This window comes from Buteo buteo, chromosome 23, assembly GCF_964188355.1.
Source record: "Buteo buteo chromosome 23, bButBut1.hap1.1, whole genome shotgun sequence".
Taxonomy (NCBI): Eukaryota; Metazoa; Chordata; class Aves; order Accipitriformes; family Accipitridae; genus Buteo; species Buteo buteo.
In genome coordinates this window covers 5,711,399-5,733,238 of record NC_134193.1, presented here as the reverse complement: position 1 = coordinate 5,733,238, position 21,840 = coordinate 5,711,399, and the positions used below count along the sequence as shown (strand labels likewise).

The 21,840-nt window shown below is 41.1% G+C and overlaps 1 protein-coding gene across 6 annotated transcripts in view; it reads left to right on the top strand.

The window, feature by feature from the left end:
- Positions 1–21,840, top strand: part of KCTD20 (potassium channel tetramerization domain containing 20) — a 31,602-nt gene that overhangs the window by 4,092 nt on the left and 5,670 nt on the right. For 2 of the 6 annotated variants that reach the window (XM_075055374.1, XM_075055372.1), the window contains exons 2-5: positions 18,390–18,589; positions 19,875–20,154; positions 21,050–21,152; positions 21,677–21,797. In XM_075055374.1, the coding sequence (XP_074911475.1) occupies positions 18,439–18,589; positions 19,875–20,154; positions 21,050–21,152; positions 21,677–21,797 (655 nt within the window). In that variant the 5' untranslated portion in view covers positions 18,390–18,438. Of the gene's footprint in view, positions 1–447; positions 492–6,605; positions 6,758–9,321; positions 9,455–18,389; positions 18,590–19,874; positions 20,155–21,049; positions 21,153–21,676; positions 21,798–21,840 lie in introns of those variants that run through there. The other 4 variants (XM_075055375.1, XM_075055373.1, XM_075055369.1 and 1 more) reach the window with 4 other exon arrangements.

The following is a 21,840-nucleotide window of genomic DNA, read 5'->3' as shown; positions in this document are numbered from 1 at the left end:
CAGGAAAAATGCTGAATTGGTGCCTGCTGATAAAGGCCACTTCAGCTGTCTAAAGGATCTCCTGATTTTTAAATGAACTGCTTAATAGAAAGTAAATGGTGCAACTTGATGATCTTTAAAGCCTTTTCCAACCTAAACGATTCAATGATTCTAAATTTAGCTAGAGGATCAGTTCATTACTGGCCAATTTAACCCATATCCAGACAAGCAGCATAATAAATACTTTTTCCGTGGGGAAATGTGAAGGGGTGGGGAGCCACCACCATTTTTTCTTCTACTTTATTCATAACTAGCATAACCAGAGCTAATGAAGAGTTCAGAAATTACCAATTTGGTAAAATTAACATTTTCTGTAGAAGCAATATCTGGTTTTGGTGTGGACTTGGACAGACTGTTGATGAAAGCCCCTCTGATTTCAGGTTTCTGATCCCAAGATCTCTTCTGATTCCAACATGACGGTCGGCTAGAGCTTGTGGACCATCTTTTGCCATGTTAGTACAATTTTGGGTCCCTGGCTTTTGGATGGCCTTGCCATGTGAACTGTTGTCTATTGAACAGCCTCCCAGTTCTGAAAAGTTCCCCGATTTCTGGGTCCCGTAGCCCAGACTGATCCCATCTGCATTCTGAGGAGCTGAATTGCCTTCCAGTGGTTGTTTCTTACCAGTGTCTGTATAGAGAAGCTGGGACTTGTAATCTAGGCAGCTCGGGTGAGATGAATCCAACCCCCTGTGCTCCAGGGTAAATAGGGATTGCTTAAGCATGCCCCATGTGGCCCTGCTTTATCCTGGGGAAAGGGAAGGCAACCACTGCTGGAGGGGCAGGGGACATGCACCTATAGGAGGGACTTCATCCAGCCTGCAGCACGGCAGAAGGCAGATTAGCAGTGTGAATATCAAAACTGCAGTTTTCTGAGATGAGAATGGCTAGTGGCTGGTCTTTACTGCAGAGCCTGACATCCTGCTTTTGCTACCACATGTTCCCCAGAGAGGCTTGGACAGCTCACAGCTAAGATGGACCCCTGGATATGTCTATGCGTGGTGGGAGGAAAGGCCAAGGACCAGTGGTTTTGAGGGTCAAAGGATATCCAGCTTTCCAGAGAATGGGGTTATAACAGGAGGGCAGAGATGAGGAATATGTCCTGTAGTCTCAGATCTAGAAGTAGCGGGAACGTTTTTCTTATCAAGACCTTGTTAGCCTGTACCCATGGAACTGGTGACTAGAATTCCTTTGCAGCAGACTGGGGACTGAACTAGGCTGGGTTGTAACATAGCAGAACCACAAAGGCAAAGTAAAGTGGGCTTTCACATGGGTGTGTTTCAGGAGTCTTATTACAGGGAAATAATTACAGATGCTTTAAGTAACTGAAGTCCTGGGACTTGCCTTCCCTATGTGTCATTTCATCAGCTTTCATGGCCATTTCTCCTCCTGTCTCTTGTTCCAGTTCTAATTTGTGGTCGAGATGTGTCCTCTGGCCTGAGCAGAGACTGTATGCTGGCCTGTGTATTTTTTGGCCCTACCTGTCAGCACAAAAGAGGGCTAGGACTTTTGAAGGGCAGCTGTTCCATGAGGCCTGAAATTGAGAAGTAAAATCAATGGCTGGTAGTCTTAGAAGAAGCACTGAACATGGGCTGTAGCTGCTGAAGTTCAACATTCAGTAATTTCATCTGCAGTGACTGGGATTGTTTTTTTCCCTGGCTTTTGCCCTCAGAACAACCTCAAATGTGTTATGTGCAGCTGTTAAAAATGGTGCTAATCCAGCGATTGCTCCTGAGTGTGGGAATGTTCAGTCATTGCATCACTTTTGCTGCTGAACACACAAATATAGTAATACCCTTGTGAACTATAAATTGGAACAGGTTGTATGTATCCCACTGTCAGAGCGATTAGACAACTAGTCAGCAATTTACTGTGAGAATAAAAAACTGCCTGGGATCCAATACTGAAATAGCCAAAAGAAGCAAAAAAAAAAAAAGGGTGAAAGAAATCAAACAAAGATAGAGAAATGAGAGCACAGCTCTGTGTGTGTCAGGTCTGCCTTTGAAATTTGTGGACAAATAATATGGATTAAAATTTATTAGTCATACTTTCAGTGGCAAAAGCATGTATTACAAGAACTGGGAAATGAATGCAACTACCAACTAGCTCATAAAATAGTGCTGTGTCTCTGATCCATGTGTTGGGATGTAGTAGTTTAGTCCATTGAATCAGAGAGTTTTCAGAAGGAAGACCTTGACAGCCATAAAAATAGTAGAACCGAGCCTTGTGCCTAATGCTCCTCACAACAGAGTAGTGCAAGAACGTGCAAGTCCAGTGGCAGCCGGTTCTTGTGACAGCAATAAGAAATGGTGTATAATAATTAGCGGTTGCTGCTGCCAGATAATGCTTCTTGTATGTCAAGTTTTGGCAATGTAGCTTTGAAAAACAGATTAGGCAGGCAAAAATAGCAAGGCCATATTTAATAAAAGAAGGGTTTCCTCAATAAATATAATTCTGGGTCTAGAAAGTGTAGCTGGGTTTCTTGGAGCCCAGCCCTGTGGCTTACCCCGCTGGGACAACAGCTGGTGACATTTCCTTTTCAAAATTAATCTGTGAGTCCACATGATACCATAGGGCGTCCTGTTAATGGTCTTGATTAAGCATATGCCCCAACTTTAGTGATTTTCTCAGTTTAATAATAATTTACATTATTTTTCTCTAAGTAGTATCTGTATTATAACTTGAATGACTGCAGTTCTCACTTGGGGTGTTTTGATAGCTTGGAGAAACTGGAGTGAAGGGTCCACAAAGGAGGTGAGTAGGGAAAAGGCAGGAAGAAACTGTTCCCAGCTGCTGTGTTGCAGCATCTGCAGCAAGAGTTTCTAGTAGGACTGGAAATTAGCTGAGTGGATTTTACAAGTCTCTCCGTTCATGTGTGGTTAATATCATCTGCTAGTTCATCATAACTGCAACAAATAATGGAGGGAAACAGAACAAGGAAGCTTTAACCCATGTGAAAGCTAGCTAATTTCTTCTTCCTCTGGGTGAGTGGATCAAAAATCATGGTATTGCATAATCTCTAGCCACGGAAAAGGTTACGTCTGCCTGGAATGTTATCTGCTGTAGCAGTTGGTAGTTATGAATGAGTTCCCTGATCCGTTGACATAAATGTTCTGGAAGGCACTTGCACTTGCAAACCTCCTTGTAGTCTAATGCTTTTTGAGAAGACTGCTCTTCATCAGGTGTTCGTGACTGATACAGACTCAGGAGATGCAAGTTTACAATAGCAGAGGCCTTTTATACAAATATGGTTTTTAGAAAGAGACTTTACTGCATGTGTTGGGAAGGAGTTTCTTGTAACTTTGTTCAGGAGGCCAACTAAGGAATAGAAAAGAAATACAGATTATTTAAATTTCACTAAGTGCCAATCTGCTGTTACCATTTGATTTTTTTTTTTTTGAATCTATGGAGTTTAATATATATGAGGAAAATCTTTTTTCTTCTACAGAATCTACTTTGTTCTGTTTCCTTTCAGACAGACCAAGGTGCAAATATGAAAAATCATAAGATTATTCGGTGATCTTCAAATCAGGTGATTCAGGTATATTTGTGAAATGGTTTAGCTTTAATATAAAGCACCTCCAACTCAAGTTTTTGCTCATATCTATCCTTTCTATGAGATCCATTCTTATAGTGTGTTAATTAGCTAATGTTTGAGTCATTTTGGACTAGACAGTTTTAGCTTTTACCCTTAATGCTGCTTATCTCTGGATTAAGCTGTACTGCACAGCAATTTAAAACCTTTTTGAGTATGATCAAAAGCCATTGATTGGGATGCTGCACTAATGGAGAAAAGTATTGATTGTGCACATTTCTTGGGCATGTGTGAGCAGCAAGCAAGTGGGAGAGGAGCTTTCTCATTATCACCTCCCAGAATAGTCCCCTGTTTCAGATCCTGTAACGGGGCCTGAGCGTGTGTCTGCGCCCCTCTCTGCAGCAACCTGTCCCGTTTTCAAATGTATGGGTGAGGCTGTGGTCAGATGTTCTGTTTTGGCTGCTGTTGAGTGGTAGGAAAAGGTTGCTGTGACTCAGCTCTGCGTCACTGCTCCCAGCCTGCTGAAGATGGTAGTCCCTTCACAGGGCTGTATGATGTGGCTCTCTCAGAAAGACCTAAATGAACGTATTTGATAGCGGGAAATGCGTTTACGTGCAGTTTTGCTGTCAGACTTGAGGAGCAGTGATAACCAGCTGGTTTTGAGACGGTTAGCTTTGAATGTGCTGCATGAGATACTGAAGTGAAACCAGTCAAATGATGTCTGTTACCTAGTGTTGGATGAGCAAGGGGGAAACTGGATTCTATTTACTGGTAATTATAAAGCTGTGGAGAGCTTAGTGCATTAGGGCTGTGCTATATTTAAAATGTACCCTGTCTGTCAAATGTCCTTATTACAAAATGTTCTTCGCCAAGATCATGGGGTGGGCCTCTTCTTTTAAAAGCTGGTTTTGAAACTCTTAATTGTTTTCAGAAAATTGGTTAATATGCCATGACATATTGGTTAATACGATTAATATGCCATGTGGCATCTGTATCTGTCTTCCCTTTGTGCTGTTATGTCATTCCTAGACCATTTTAAAGGTGTTGTGGACAACTATGGGAAATGCTATTTCACCACTTGTAGAGTGGGATTACTGCATTTCTGAAAGATGAAATTCTTACTAATGCAGAAAATAGACTCTTCTCCAGTCTCACCCTCGGTGTTGCAGACACTTACTGCTGTCTTTAATGAGGAGCTTGTCACAGCTGAATTAAAAATAACAATTCAAAACAAAACCTCCTGTGAACTCAGGCCAGCCAAATTGACAGCTGTGAGACTTAAAGGCTTTACTTATCCCAGAGCAGCTGAAGCCCTGACAATGAGCATACCAGCACCCTCGTGCTGCCCCAGCAGCATCCCACAGATGGGGCTGGAAGAAGCATTCACCTGCTGGTGTTGAGTGTGTTGAAATTTCTGCCCATGTGAGTTTTGGTCCAGGTTTACCACCAAGAAGTTCACTTAGGGTTGGTGGTTTCTTGTAAGCATCTTGTCTAGCTGGCTGCTGTACTGAAAATAGCAAATTCATTTCATTCAGTCCACATTAAGAGCTCTAAAATGTCACGGTTTTGGTTATGTCTGATTGGGATTGAGTTGAAATCCTAGGGTTAGAGAGAGCTGCTTTGTACATTAATAAACCCTTTAATTAGCAAGTTTCTGTCATGGTTTAACCCCAGCCAGCAACTAAGCACCACGCAGCCGCTCACTCATTCCACCACCAGCCCCCAGTGGGATGGGGGAGGGAACTGGAAAAAAAAAAAGTAAAACTCATGGGTTGAGATAAGAACAGTTTAATAGAACAGAAAGGAAGAAACTAATAATGATGATAATAACAATAATAAAATGACAATAATAATAATAGTAAAAGGATTGAAATATACAAGTGATACACAATGCAATTGCTCACCACCTGCCAACCGATGCCCAGTTAGTTCCTGAGAAGCGATTCTCCCCAGCCCCACTCCCCCAGTTTATATACTGGGCATGACATCACATGGTATGGAATACCCTGTTGGCCAGTTTGGGTCAACTGTCCTGGCTGTGTCCCCTCCAAACTTCTTGTGCCCCTCCAGCCTTTCTCGCTGGCTGGGCATGAGAAGCTGAAAAAATCCTTGACTTAGTCTAAACACTGCTTAGCCACAACTGAAAACATCAGTGTGTTATCAACATTCTTCTCATACTGAACTCAGAACAGCACTATACCAGCTTCTAGGAAGACAAATAACTCTATCCTAGCTGAAACCAGGACACTTTGCAATAAGACCCATCTTCTTAAGGATTTATTAAAATCGTGCATAAGCTCTACTATTGGAATATGCTAATTTATTTGTGAATCTCTTGGATTATTCAGCAGAGGAGTTGAATATTCCTCACAAGGATAGCCTTTGAAGACTGTTTCCTTGAAATAAAGAAATTTTTTAAAATCCTAGCCTTTCTTTTGCTTGTTGTCTTTGAGATAAACACTCATGAAACCAGCTGCAAATTTGGCTAGAATATTGATGGGTTGCTTGCTTGTCAAATTAAAAATGAGCTGGGGCGGACTGTTCTGGAATACGTTTCAATTTTAGAACTTTCTGCTTTCAAGAGTGACCTTATTCAGTGCCCAAATGGGCACCTTTTGTCTGCACGAACACCTCATTATGTGTGTGAAATAGGCATCGTCTCTGCTTTTTCAATTTTGTATATTTTTTTTAGTGGTATTTTCCCTTTTTTAAGCTTCCACAAAATATGGCTACAGTTCCTGGCTAATTTTGCTGAAACATGACACTAGCCAAATATTTTTGTGAAAGAATTATTAGTCACATAAGAAAGAATGTAATGGAATATTCTTAGAAAGTGTTATAACTATGCTTGACATGTAAAATATTTTATCCAGACATGTAAACAAAGGAAGAGGTGTCTTGCCAATGTACTGTTGTAAACCGTAGTTATTTTGAAATCTTGAGCAAGATGTTTTTCAGTTCTTGAAAATAAGGTATCAAGTTCTCTGCTGACATAAATTGACAGAGTGCTAGTGGTTGGCTTTACCTAGCTGCAATTTTAGTCCCTGCTCTTGCCTCCCTAAAAATACATCAAGATGTGTGTTCCTGATGAGCTGCAGTTGTGCTAAAGAAAACTCTTCTGTTTATTTTGATTTCGGATTACTTTAGTATTATTTGCAGTTTACTAATGCGGCTGCACTCTAAAAGGTAGGCCTTATTTTGTTTTTCTTTTTGTTATTGTCTCTATCTTAATGTAAATTAATCAACTTGCTTGGTTCAGAAAACTTCGTTGTTCCTACAGACCATGCTGATAGTCTTCACTTTGCTTGTGCCTCCGCTCGTAAGGAGTGTCTCAGCCCTTCGGCCAGACAGTACAGCTGTAGCTTCAGTGGCTTTATCTGAACTGGCTTCCAGCGACTTGTCCCGCTGACTGTTGCGGTGAGATACGGCAGTGGCCCGTGGGGATGCTGGATAATTACCCTGGCAGGGATCTCATGCCAGCCTGTCTCATACCAAAGTTAGGTAAAGATCTCCTGTGCTCGGTTATGACACTTGAGTTTTGCCAAGCCTGGTTCTGTTCTTCCACACTGGACGCAAACTGCTGCTGGACCTTTAATCAGTGACAGCAGTGCCTGGCCCAGAGCACCAGGGCCCTGTGCTGCTGGTAGAGGGGTGGCTTGCTCTGCTGTGCCCTCTTCCCATTCCCGTGTCCCTTGCACAGCCCTCCTTCAGGCCCTGAAACGGAGGCAGAGGTGTCTAGGTATATCGGCACTTATTCAGGTTAACATCAGTAAGCACTGAGCTCCTCCTCACTGTAGTACAGATGAAATGCTTTTTCAAGATGGGAGTATTTACTTTCAAATTTAATTGCATTCAATTGAACAGTATGCAGCTTCCCTGGTTGTTTTTTGTTTGGGGTTTTTTTTGGTGCTCTATGCTTTGTTACTCTGAAATCTCTTTGGTGAATAGCTACTGTAACTGTATTCAACTTTCAAAAATCTGCCATCTATTGTTAGTTTTTCAAGCTGCTGCCATGTCATTGGTTAAAAATGAATGGCAGTTGGAGTTGTAGCAGATGAGCTGGGAGTGAGTGAGCAGTTACTTGTTGGGATCCCTTCCAGAGAAGGAAGGTGGAGTTTTAAGCTGGTCGCAGCCTTTCTAAAATAAGAGTCAAAGCAAGTAGGTGCTTTTTGCTATGGGTGAAACATCAACTAACTTTTTGTAGGAAACCAAAAGCTCAGTAAGGAAGGAGAGGAATTTTGTTTTAGTCTGAATATTCTCTCTATGGATATTCTGCTGTAAAATAAACCATTCATATTAAAACTGTTGTGTATTTCAAAATATACTGATTAATACAGTGATCCTCAATCTCAAGAGGATCCACATTGGCCGGTTGCTATGCTAAAAGCAAATAGGGTGGTTTAGCCTTTATGGTGCTGCAGGCTGTGTGTTGGTGTTGGGACCCTGTGTTGCAGGCCAGAATTGCGGGTGGTGGGGGCAACAGCTCCAAGTACTGGGCTTCAGACACTGTGCAGTTTCTGTCTCTCCTAAGGCCACTGTGGTGAAGGAGACAGGAGGGGTTTATGATGTGTTCAGCCCCTCAAGAGTGAGCTGAAGTGTTAATTTATACCCTGCTGTCATCTCCTTGGTGATTTGGGGGATGAATGCTCTACTGCATGCTTTGAAAGTGCAACAAGCTGCCTTGATCTTGAGCATTGTGTGCTCTGTGTGGATTTTCATAGTCCTGAATGATGGCAACCTGCCTCACCTTGTGTTGGACGATATGCCTTAGTGATTAGAGGCTGTTTCTCTTTCTTTAGGTTCCCCCCAACCTCTTTAACAGGCTACAGGTGCTTTATTGCACCTATATCTAGATAGACTAGAGAATTGGGCATTAAAGAATCAAAAGCTTGCCCCCAAACCAAGTGCTTGCAATATATTATATGTATGTACAGTGCAAAGATGAGTTAGTAAATTAGTGAGAACTTGTTTTTATTATGGTTTGTTTTTAAGATACCTCTTAAGGCATCTTTCATTAATCTATTTAGGTGCTATGTACTGTTCAGACTTTAAAGCTTGTCAGTACACATATATGCTTTATCACTAGCATGAGTCAGGATGAAAATAGTTTCCTACTTCTTCAGGTTCTCTTTGCATTAAAATTTATATATTATTCATGATATGTGATACATTTAATTCTATTGTTCTGTGAATCTGTGTTTGGAGCAGTCTCTGAGCAATCCAGATATATCTTAGGGGAAAGCATTAAGAACAACAGAGTAATAGATTGATTGATTTAGTATTTGAACTGATAGAGGGTAACATTTCCAGGTGATGTAAATGTGTAATGCCTCTGCAATGCATCGCGCGGGCATTGACATATCAAAATAACTCACTTTATCCTCAGTTACTGTAAGTTTGTTTGGGCCCAAGTCCAAGGTCTTCTGGACTTGGGAATCTGTGTGCACATGGTTATGTACATATTCAGAAATTCTGGTAGTTAATTCCTTTCTGCCTGCGTAAGGGATGTGTGGCAGATGAGTGGCAGGAGTGTGTTTAAGCATATGGCATCAAGGGTTTAATAAAACTGTGCCCGAACCAGGAATCTGGGGAGAGAGAGATTTGGGGGGGCTTTTGCTGAAAAGAGGAGGCTTAATATAAAGCTATTTGTTACAGTACAGATTTTTTTAGATTCAAACTTTTCATGAATCAGCTGGGAGGGACGGGATGAGGACTTTTAAGCTGAAATATTTACATGAATCAGACATCTGGGCTTTGGGGGAGTGACCATTGCTGCACAAACAGTTTAAACTCTGTAGCTTTGCTGTGACTTAGTGCTTCCCTCTGTTAAAGAAGGATTTCAGGATATTGGTGTTGGTAGCACTGAGAACACATGAGCCGCCAGTAAGTAAGGAGCTGTGGTGTTTGAGAGGGGGTGCTTGGCAGAGGGTTTGCTCTGGAGTTAAAATAGGAAATGTGGGTGATTATTTATGTTCAGAAGTTCTGATGTCTGCAGGTATATTGGACTCAGGGTTAGAGCTTTCTCAGAAATACTGTTGTCCTTATGCTTTTTTGTATAGCCTATAATTGAGAAGCTTCACTTCTTGTAGTGTAGATGTAGGAATTGAAATTGTGTGAATTTGAAACCAAGTTAGATTTAACTGCCTAAGAAGAAAAATTCAGAAAGAAAATAGCATTTTAAAATCTAAAGGGGTAAGGTAGGTCTTGCTTTTATGCTTTGTTGAAACATGGGTTTTTTTCTGAAAGCTTTGTAAGTAGTTTTGCAGAAAGTGGTGGAACAGAGATCACAGGGCAAAACTCTTATTTCTGCTGCTACTGCTCCTGTTGCAGATTTTCACATAAGTATTTGTAGCTTAATCTAACACAGGTGAAGACAGAGTGTAACTCTGAGGTGTCACCTGGCTTAAAACTTTATTTAGCTCAGTATTCTGTATTTTAACAGGGGAACATTTGTCTGTCCTGTCTCTAGAGAAGAATATCCTGGTTATATTTGCAACAGTTCATCTTTCACCAGAGTTTTTCCCCTTACCCTGATCAGATCTGCGTACTCCATCCTTCTGCCTAGAAAGGAGGTCTATATTCTATATGGGCATGGCCAGCTTTATTTAAATTGCTGACTGAATTTAATCAGATAGCACTAGCAAAGCTGCCATTACTATAGTGTTAAGAAGCTCTTTATGAGGAACAAATATAAGAACTATAATTTTTCAGATGACTGTCTTTAACCCAATAGTGTGAATAGTGGAAATAGCCTTTATAGGTTGCTTGGTTGTGCTCTTTTAACACTAGTACCTTGAGCCTCACAGGGAGGGAAATAGCCCTAGCAAAGCATTAACCTGTTGCCTTATTCAGAAATTTTGTTCCCTTCCGAGACACCCAATGGTAGGACATTACTGGATGCACTTCATCTATTCCAGTTGATGAGGCAGCCACAGTATAACTTTACTATTTTGGAAAAGCCTATAATAGGTTACTTCAGGTTAATAAATCTCAATGATTTTTCTGCATGTATTAGTCTTCGTGATTATAAGTTGGCAAAATAAATGATGCTGTCAGTGTGGGGTGCTGATGTGTGGGTCAGTGCCATCAGCAATGATGCGAGCTTTCAGCTTGTAAATGAGGTGCTGGCAGTTACGGGAGGACCTGGTGAACCATGGGTCTTAAATCAAGGTGTGGATGTTCAGTGTTAAACCATGAAAACTGTACTCCAGACTGTAGTTTTGAATTGCATTTGTAGAAACAGTGGATTTTTGTTAAGACTCAAGTAAACGAGTAAGTCTGTAAACTTTCCTAACAGTGAAGCTCTATGCACAGAATAGGAGAAAACAATCAAGCATTTCATCAGCCTTCTTGCTGTCTCTTGCCAGAATTTGCAGGCTGTCCTGCATTGCATCAGTCCTGCTGGATGTTATTTTCCACCTATATTTTGAAGCCAGATGGAAAATGATTCCTCTGTATATTGATAGTGTTATTTCATAACAAGCAAAAAGCCTTTTGTAATATGCCTGTGCTAGTTCAACCTATACATCAGCCTTTTATTGTCTGGATATGTTTGCGTCTATAGCGCAAAATGAAACGAGGATCATTAGTAGGTATGAGAAAAGCATGTTAAAGGCTCCAGGTAGATTTTCTATCTGATGCAATCTGGGTGAATGCACTTTTATGTTGTTCTCCTGTGGTACAGGCATATCTACAGGTGCCAGTGAGTGGCCAACCTCAGACCTGTCAAGTGTTATGTTGCCTCGAGCATCCCTTGTTTGATTCAGCCACACAGGGCAGAGCCTGGGGCTCAGACCCTTGTGCTAGAAGGTACACTTGCCCAGGCAGCCTGGTGACACCAGCTTCCCTGCTTATGTGAGACTTCACGCATGGCCCTTCACCTTCTGGAAGAGGATAAAAACTGATCTAGACAAGTCTTATGGTTAAAAGAGAAGTAGTAATGAGGAACCAGATTTGTACCTGACGACTGGAAAAATGCTTTAAAAAAAACCAAAGACCAAAAAAACCACCTGCTATGAGAATGAGAGAGCCTCTGAATCTTAAAATCTTTAAAGACTGTAGAATTTGGCCAAAAGCAAGGAGTAGGATTTAAAAGCAGGATGTGTCATTGCTTTGGAATTGCCTTTCTACTAATGTAAACGCTGCAATACTGATAATGTGGGCCCATCACTCGCTTTTAATTTTTTAGTAGATAAAGAATAGACAGGCTTGTGTTTACTCCCAGCAACTTGTAAAAGGAAAGGTAGCTTCTTGCATTTTAAACTCTAGGGGAGTTTTTTATACAATTGATACTGAAATTGTTTTTTAATAGGCAGGTTTTATACTTACTTTGGCTTTTCCAATTTCCTAATGGTGCTGTGTTTCCCTCTTACTGGGAATGCAGAAGGGAACAAAGAGCATAAGACAGGAGGCTCTGTTGAGACTAGAGCAGGCACCACCTGGCAGGTTTTTTTCCTGTGTCCTTCTACGCCGTTTCCTTTCCCTACTTTCTCCATTTGATTTTTTAAAATCTTCAGGGACTCCCAAGTTACAGGTGTGGGAATGAACAGAAGCTAGGGCCAAAATTCCTAGGGTTTGACTCGTCTTATTCATGCAAATTCAAACCTGCTGTTTTCAGTGGATTTCCTTCATATTTACAGAATGAGACCCCAGATCTGTTCTCAGTCTTTAATAGAGCAGAAAGCTTTACTTTTTGCCTTTCTTTCTAACGGTTGGATTACTCTCATTCTGCACAGCCTTCTGGTATGCTTCCCTATGACTGGGGAATTTTTATTGCCACTGAACTGAGCTGACAAGCAGTATGGTTATTTTTCTCTTCCTCCTTCTCTCTGGGGAAGTATGCATCTGATGATCAAAAGCAAATAGTTTTTATGAAAATTAGAAAGTTGGATTGCTGCCTACTTGCCAATATGATATTTTTTCATAGCAAGTTTAATCACTGCTTTTTCACTTAACCAAATTCCAAAATCGTATAGGGTGCACAAGAGCAGACCAGCCGAGAGAAGATGAATGTGAGTGGCGAGTACTACATGAGAGAGGCTAGGTTAACTCACTCAGCGTGGTACAGGACTGAAACAGCTAGACTGCATCTGGCCTCCAACTGACAAATCCACACGTAGTGTATGGCACAGCAAAGCCTTGGCCAGCGGATCTCTCCTGGCTTGAGTATCTCTGTGCTGCACTCCCGTTGTGGTTTAGACATACCCTATACTGATTTGCTAATCCTTTCGTACAGGAAATGCTTCTCATTATTTATCTTAAGCCTGTGAGATTTCTCTTTTTCTCTCCAGAGGAGGAATTTAATCATTGCTAATTTGTTTTTCTGCTTTTATGTTTAGAGACACTTTTGACGTGTTCCGAGGATATATTTTAGGAAATTAAAGCAAGGCTAAACTTTTTTGAAAGGCGTGCAATTATATTAGAAATAAGTCTTGTTCTAAAGTAGTAGACTGTAGAATTAGGTCAGGCACACCCTGCATACGCGTGTTTCCTGCTTGCTCATATTTCTGAGAATAATTGTACATGGGAATGTTTTTGTAGATTTACAGGAGTGTTGTCTCCTTAAAAATGAGTTGTTTGGAGTTTTATTTAAGTCATCATGGTTACGCCGTGGTTTAGGAAGAGTGGAAGATTGCTAACCATCTGATTCACTCGATCAATGTGCTGGCCTGTCTTCGCCATTTGCAAACCGAATGGTGAAATAAGGTTACTCACTTCTACTATTTTTACTCTCTTACAACTTCCTTTTTGTCATGCCAGATGACAGCGAAGCAGTGCATAAGCTGTCAGATGTTACAGTAAAGGGCTTTACTCTTCAATGGATTTTGACAGCTCAGCTTTTCATGATTTTTCTTTGACATTTCTCTGAAGTTCTGCAAACTTAATACCTAAATATTTTATAATGGCTTTTTTGAAAAAAAAAAAAAAATCCCAAGGGTGAGGATAAGGAACAAGTAATACAATAAAAAGTTAGAAACCAGCAAGTCTGGACTGATACTTTTGTTACCTTTTGCTTAATAAAATAACCTACATCTAAATGGGTTTTCTCTACTGGACACGTTACTGTATTTGAGTTTCTTTTCTTTGCACACATCACCTATGTACTGTTTATGTTGGTCTGTACAAGATAAGCCATTCAGCTCCTTCCAGTAGCTGGGTGAGAACTATGTACCTTGGGAAGTGGGTTTGGATGTGCCTCAGATTCGTTAGGGTGGGGAAGGATAATGTGCTGAAGATCCTCCCAGCCTTTTTACATTCCAGTACACTTCCTTCTTTCTCAAGAATTACATAGAACAAGGATCAGCCTCTTTATCTCTGCAAAAGGTTTGTAGCATGACTTGTTTGTCATGCCAAAGATGCGTTGCTGCTAAAAACTGTTTCCAGTTTGTGTTTAAAAAAAATATTTAAATATCACCTCCATATTTTTATTTCAACAAAAGTGTTGGCTCTAAACAAGTTTAAATAAAGATGACTTCACCGTGACTATCAGCACATGGTTTGGAGAACAGAGATGCTTGTTCAGTTGCACAGCTTTAACATTGTCATGTTCTGGAGGGAGGAGGAACATGCATGCTCCAAGTTAGGCAAAACCAACGGCCAGAGTCAGGTGTGAATTTTGATTTTTGACTGTGATGCTGATTTCCTTTCAAAAAAAAAAAAAAAAATCACAGCCTATTAGGAGCTCTTTCTCTGATCTTCAGTGCTGAATGTGACACTGGGCTTTTGATAGTCATGAGTTCCCAGCTCCCACAATCCAGCTGTCCACAAGCCATGAGTCTTCAATTCCTCTACAGCCTGGTCTCTAGCTGGTCCTTCAGGATCTGAGCATACAAACAAATTACTGAGAAGTGAGCTAAGAAATCAAGGTGCTCATTTACTGTTCATCATCAATTCTGTGGTACCAGCCAATTTATGCTTACCAGAGGGTAGAAACGTGCATGGAAACAGACCTCAGAAGAAAATGGTAACCTGCTAGTATTTGTCCTGCTAACCACAGGGTAATTGCTGGTGCATGGCCAGGGAGCTTGAGTAGTGAACGTGCTAAAAGTCATTGTGTAACACTCAGTTAGTGGACGTGATACTTTGGCTGGTCCTGAAGATTATGTCTCTTTTTCTGTGTCCCTGTTTTTTCTCATAAAAGAATTCCCTGCAGTGCTTCCCAGGGCTGTTAGAAGCAATGAGCAGTTAATATTTGTAAAAAGCTTTGAAGATGAATAGTGCTAATTATTATTTATAGGTATTCATTCTCACCATGGGTAGTTCACCTTGATCCTGGGCATGAAAGGAGACCAGGACATTTGTAAACTGGTCAGGCATGAGTGTGGCCTTCTGAAGTCTTTATGTACTAGTTTCCCTACTGGGTTGTATGCATGATTGCAATATATTTGTCATGTTAAATGACTAGTTTGGATATTTATTGTACCAGCCAGATGTGCTAAAGGAATCCTTACTCATTTACCTCAATTCTGCTGACATGTAATGTGTAGGATTTGGGCACGCCAAGAGGGGACAGAAGACAAGAAAATGCCATTAGCCTGGCCCAAGTTGGATTATCAGCAGGACTGAATGTTCAGCTTCCCATAGATTTAATGAGGAAAGTCAGATCTGATGCTTGTAAGAGCCACCACAACTGCAAAGAGCATCTGTTTCTGAATCTTCCCATCGCTGCAGTTTTTAGCACTTTTCACTGGTGCTAAACTTAGTGTAACAGAAAAGAATGAGCAGAAAGGTGTCAAACACTGGGACTTTTTTCCTAAAAATCCTGCTTAGCAGATTAAGCCGAAAAATGGGGGGAAATGATCAGGGAAAATTCATGTATTGTAGTTCCTGCATATCTGATGATAGTTCTATAAATAATCTCTGAGATATTGTAGTAGAGGACTCCACTGAATGGCACTCAAGGTCTCTTGAACTGTGCTTTAATTCAGAGCTTAAGGTGATGAACAAAGATTGCAACATTCATCAAACCAATCTGATGGTTGTGAAAATTCAGTCTGTAGGCGTTTTGTGCTGTTCGACATCACTTAAAAAGGGCTTATAAGGCAGGCCTCTTGTGAAGTTATGGAATGTAAGTGTCCCTTGATAAAGCTGCTGTTTGCCTGGGTATAAACTGCTCATTGATCTGACTCCCTGTCTAAATTCTCCTCTCTGTTAAGTAATGTATTAAATAATCGAGAGACTGTTCAGACAGCGCAAGTGGAGCTTATGGGCAGAACTGCAGCAATGGAGCACTCCTGAAAGAAAGAGGCCTAAGAAGTAAATTTTATGCTTATCAAGTTTTCTTAATAGAGTTCTTGTCAGCTCACAGAGCAAATTCCGTTCCCGAGTGTGTTAGCATCTCAGTTTTATCAGGGAGCTTGTTTCAATACAGAAAAGTTGCAGGGAGGGGGAGAGTTCCTGAGACACAACCCAGTATGCTGTTTGTGTTCTTCCTGACAACTAGGTAGTCTCAACAACGACTCCTCTTAAGGGCTTTCCCAAGATGATTACATATCCACTCGACAAGGATGTTTTTTTCCCCATCTCAAAACACTTTTGCCTAACTCAATCAAACTGCAGTTTTAAAAAATATGTTTTAGCTTTCTCTGCATTTACCAAATTTTAAAGCATTTTGGTCAAAAAGTACAGCATAATTACAATGTTTGGAGTTCAGTGAATGTGTTTGAAACCACAATATTAGTTGTATAAAAAGTTTAACATTTGCAGCCTGGAAAACTCGAAATTTTCTCACAATAATTGAAATAGACTGTATGAAATAGGGGAATGGTTGCATTTCTGTTGCTATGTTTGAAATTATCAATGTATCAATGAAATTATCAATGTACAGGATGTGGGTTTGCATATTTGGGGTTACTTTAAAGAGTATTTCCTGCATATTCTGTGTGTTTACTCACTTATATAGTCATTCCTGGGATAGTAGGTTTGTCCTGCAGTTGTACGAGTGGGGCAGTTGGTGCATTGCACATGCAATTGGTATGTTCTGCTTAGATACTGCGGATTCCACACACCCGTGTCCCACTGCCCATGGCCCAAGAGCAGCCTGCTGGCCTTTCTTGCTACCTCTTTGCTGGTCTGACACATGAAAAAAGAGGGTAAAAGGTTGCACAGGTTTATTCAGAGGTAGTTTGTGTTGCCCTTAGCTCAGGCAAAAGGGGATGGATTTGTTCAGATGTGAACAAAAGCAAGGCAGCATTCACGGGGACTGCTGGGTTTCTGATGGGACAGATGAGGGGTTTTCTCTGCGGTCCAGGCAATCAGTGCAGTTGGCCCAAGAAAGCAGCCTGGAAAGCATCAGGAGAGGGAGTTTTCCGAGCCAACATTGGGTATTTGGTGAGAGGCGAGGTGGATAGTGATGCACTGCATGCTTTTAACTTTGCTGGAACTAAGATGACCCTCACAGGCTCCTCATGTTGCTGTTCCTACCAGCCAGCCAGGGCCTTTAAAAAAGGAAAGAATATAGTAGCTTTTCACATGGCTTTGCTGTTGCCAAAAATCTTCCTTCTGATGAATATCACATGATGCGTAAGCAACAGACTTTCTAAAAATATACAGATATAATAATGCTGGCAACTTAGTATTTGTTTTATGGGACAAGGGGAAGGAATTGTTATTCCTTTTTTAAATTTCTAATTAAGAATTAAATGCTTACACTGACTGCCAGTAATGATGGGCTTGAAACCCACCACTGAACTGCTCATTAAGGCTTTCATCCTCAGCAGGTCCTGACCAGAAAACTCGCCAACTCTTATTTGGCATTTTGTTGTTATATTAGTGCTGTATTTTATCTGGTTTGTATCTAGCCATGTCTGTGTTCTGCCATGCTTTATAGATGGCACCCGCGGGCCCTGGAGTCTTAATTTCATCCAAGAAAAAGACACAGGACAATTGTTCTGCAGGGGGGAAATTGGGAAAATTCATTAATGAGAAAATTGGTGGTTTATGTTTGAAAGAGTGAAAGCAAAACACTTCAAGCCAAGAAAGGAGAGCTGGTTTTTGTCCAGGGCAATAGCAGGACAAAATACATGCCAAAGAGAGAATGAGGGAAAGGGTCAGTGCTAGGAGATACAAAGGAGTGAAGTGGGTCTTAAAGATAGGAACAGGGAAGAAGAATTTCACTTGAGTGAAATGGCCAAACAGCAAAAATGGAAGATGTCTCTGTGCATATGCTGAAAGAACATGTAAGATTTGAATGGCATTGGTTAAAGCATTGTATGTATTGGACTGAGCCAGGGTGCGATGGATATAAGGCTGCTGCAGTCATAGCTGGTTTATGTGGTATGAGGATTTGTTGTAGGACTATGTTGGGTTAAATAGTGGGGTGAGCACAATATGATGGGAGGGGGATAAATCGAGGAGGAGGACAAAAAAAAAAACCCAAACCAAACAATGATTGGGAGTAGAGAACCTCCTAGTCAGACCTCAGAGTGGTTAAGAGGCAATGCCTGAGCTGTTAACTGGGAAAATGTTGTGTATCAGGGTATTGCCATGTTACAGAGCTCATATTGCCAGTGCTGGGAATTGAGAGATATATAAACATTTTTAAAGGGCTCTAGTGGTCTGGATGTCAGACAACTGCCAGGAAGGTATTTGCAGGAACACACATGTGATCTAAAGATATCAGTGACGTTCGACTTACTTTTAAAAAAGCAAAGGTTTATAGATGAAATAGACCCCTGGTTACTTTAAAACCTTTTCCTTCCCCCTTTCCTAGGTTAATGTAGGGACATGACTAGCATCATAAGCCTCTCTGAAGCCCAGCTTGAGCTTCATTGCTTGGGAGTTTCTTCCAAAACTAACCACGTGGTATTTTCTCTCCTAGCTCTTCTCTTAGGAAACGCAACCAACTCCTCACATCACGGAGGCCCAGCATGAATGTTAACTGTGCTGGTGGGACAGACTGGTCAAGAAATCTGGACTCCAGTCGCTCTGTGGAAAACGTAACTGTAGCAGTCCATGAGTCAGAAGAAAGTAATGTGGTGCTAGGAGGTCACAGCCCTGCTGCGGTTCCCAGGACTGAGGGTAAGAATAATGTCTTTACCTTATAGTAATCTTTAAGGGAGAATTTATTTTTTTTGAGAGGTGTTATGTTTTGGAAAAATTCCAGTATCCCAAGGCAATTTGCACTGGGGAGTGCAGAATGTACGTACCCTGCCTTTGCCAGGCTGTTCTAAAGGACAAAGGTCCACAGCAGAGTTTAGGGTCTTGCTGTCTTGGCCAGATCATCACATCCTGGCCAACTTGCAGCTCTTTCTGAGGTTGTCCCTGAACAGATAAACTGAAAGTAGCTGGACAGTCCTGATGAGCTGTGTGCCCACCATGAACTGGGCATCAAGCACTCCTGGCTTAAACCACCTATAGTGTGGTGTGTGCTTCTGCTCCAGCTTTCCTGTGAGAGTAGGTGTCAATACCTGGCGTCTGTGGGTCTATATTTCTAGCCTTGTTTAATTCCTGTGCTCCTGCTCTTTACACACTGAATCCATCTTGCTTTAACAAGGAGTATCATCATGGTTGTCATGGTTTAACCCCAGCCAGCAACTAAGCACCACGCAGCTGCTCACTCACTCCCCTCCACCCAGTGAGATGGGGGAGAAAATCGGGAAAAGAAGTAAAACTCCTAGGTTGAGATAAGAACGTTTGAGAAAAGAAGAAACTAATAATGATAATGATAACACTAATAAAATTACAACAGCAATAATAAAAGGATTGGAATGTACAAATGATGCACAGTGCAATTGCTCACCACCTGCCGATCGACACCCAGCTAGTCCCCGAGCGGCGATCCCCCGCCCCCACTCCCCCCAGTTGATATACTAGGTGTGATGTCACATGGTATGGAATACCCCGTTGGCCACTTTGGGTCTGCTGCCCTGGCTCTGTCCTGTGCCAACTTCTTGTGCCCTTCCAGTTTTCGCACTGGCTGGGCATGAGAAGCTGAAAAATCCTTGACTTTAGACTAAACACTACTTAGCAACAACTGAAAACATCAGTGTTATCAACATTCTTCTCATACTGAACTCAAAACATAGCACCATACCAGCTACTAGGAAGACAATTAACTCTATCCCGGCTGAAACCAGGACAATGGTTCATTTGGGAAATTTTTTATCCAAAATCCAACTGCTGGCTCAATTTGAAAATGCAGTCTAATTTTATGTCATATAACATTACTCTGACAGTTAGGTATATTGACATCCTTTGTTATTGTATGACTCAGTTTTGTCATTACAGTACTAAGTGTTACTATGACATGATGTTTTTCAATAAATTATATGTTACCTGTGCAATATTTGTTTGTCTCTCTCAGGTTTAGATTCTGAATGCCGACACACTGCTTGTCCAGTAAGTCCCCAGATCAGTAGCATGTTGTCTGCTCCTGAAGACACACACAACTGTCATTTCCAAGATGGAAATAAGAGACAGTCAGAGTATTTTAATACCCAGGATCGCCATGGATGCTGCACTTTGTCTTCAAGCAGCAATTCGCAAACAGTGGCTCCAGAGAAAGTGACGCTTGTGGTAGACGGCACTCGCTTTGCAGTGAATCCACAGATTTTCACTGCTCACCCTGATACTATGCTGGGAAGGTGGGTAATTTCCACTATTTTCAAGATAGCTCAAGGGGGTCAAATGGTTGCTAAAATGGAACAAACCCCTAATGTTTGTTTTCCAGTCTCATCTATACACACAAGTGAAGCGAGGTTGAGCTCATTCAGAACTTGGCTGTGAGTGAGGCCTTGAAGACAAGACCAGATGTAGAGAGAGTTGGTAGTTCTTTAGACAACATTCTCCCTTCATTCCACTTCCTTCAAACAGTGTACAGTTTTAGCTAGACATGGTCTTCTTTTGCTTTCTCTTCAAGTGTTTGCCTTGTTTATAAGTACTACATCTGTTCACTGCTGATAAATTTCCTTCTAGAATGGGGAAAATGATAATACTCCATCCCCCTTCTGCTATTATAATACTCTCCCATTAAGAGACGTTACTCAGCTCCCTGTAACGTAGCTTAAAGGTTGGAGCCTACTGATGCAACAAGAAGCACTCGTTTTCTGTATTGCCAGCACTTTCACCCATCTCTGACCACAGGGAGGCAGGATCTGGTGGATTACTGACCTTTGCCCAGGTCGTTGTATAAAGCAAGGGATGAAAAGGCATATGATGGTTATCTTGCATAGCCTCAGTGAAAGGGCTTTATTGCCAGGGTATTTTCCAACCCAGGGTTGTTGAATGATCTGCTCCTTTGAGCTGTGACTTGTTCCTTACAATACAGTAGCTATAGTGACAGGCAGAGTCCAGCTATAGGAAGACTTAGGTGAGACAGCTCTTGTGCTTATTTACTATGTAAGAAATATGAGTATAGGTTTCAAGTTACTGCATATATGTGTCACTGCTGGTTTTGTTTAACCTCAGTGCACCTGTTGGTCTCTAGAATTAATGCATTTAACTACACTTGTGCACTTACATAGATTTTTATCTTTTCAGAATGTTTGGACCAGGAAGAGAATATAATTTCACCAGGCCAAATGAAAAGGGAGAATATGAAATTGCAGAAGGAATTAGCTCAGCTGTGTTCCGGACTGTGCTGGTAAGGAGATTTTTACAGATTGAAAAAAAAACAATCTGTTTGTCACATGTGCAAAACTGAGCCATCTCCCAGGCAGCTGCATACCCCCTTGGACATATTCTTTTATTACTGTTCTGCATTGTGATTTTTTATTTTTTTTTTAAATTATAATAGACTTTGGTATGAGTCATCATTTCAGATATTTGCTCATGTTGCCTTTTACCTTTCTTGTGTCATGCCATTGTAGTTCCTGAGCTGTGTCCTGACCTTGTGTTTGCATATAAATGCATATTACGTATGAGACGTTATGAAACCCTATGCCATGGGAAAAGTTTTAACTGGAGCTCACCATTTATCAGACCCAAGAGGATCTGCAATGAGATGTAGATTCTCGGACAAGCAGGGCTGGTTTTACTGTTCACAGAGCTATATATAGCCTCTGTAACTCTCAAATGTTGGTTAACAAAATAAAGAACTAATTAAAAATTATCAGAGTCCAAGCTATTCTTAATTTTTCTCTCCAAAAACTGTCCTTTTATTTGCAGGATTATTACAAAACCGGAATCATTAACTGCCCTGATGGGATTTCCATCCCAGACCTTCGAGACACATGTGATTACCTCTGCATAAACTTTGATTTCAACACAATCAAATGTCAAGATTTAAGTAAGTATGGAGAGAAATCAGCTCTTAGGAGATCATCTGCATG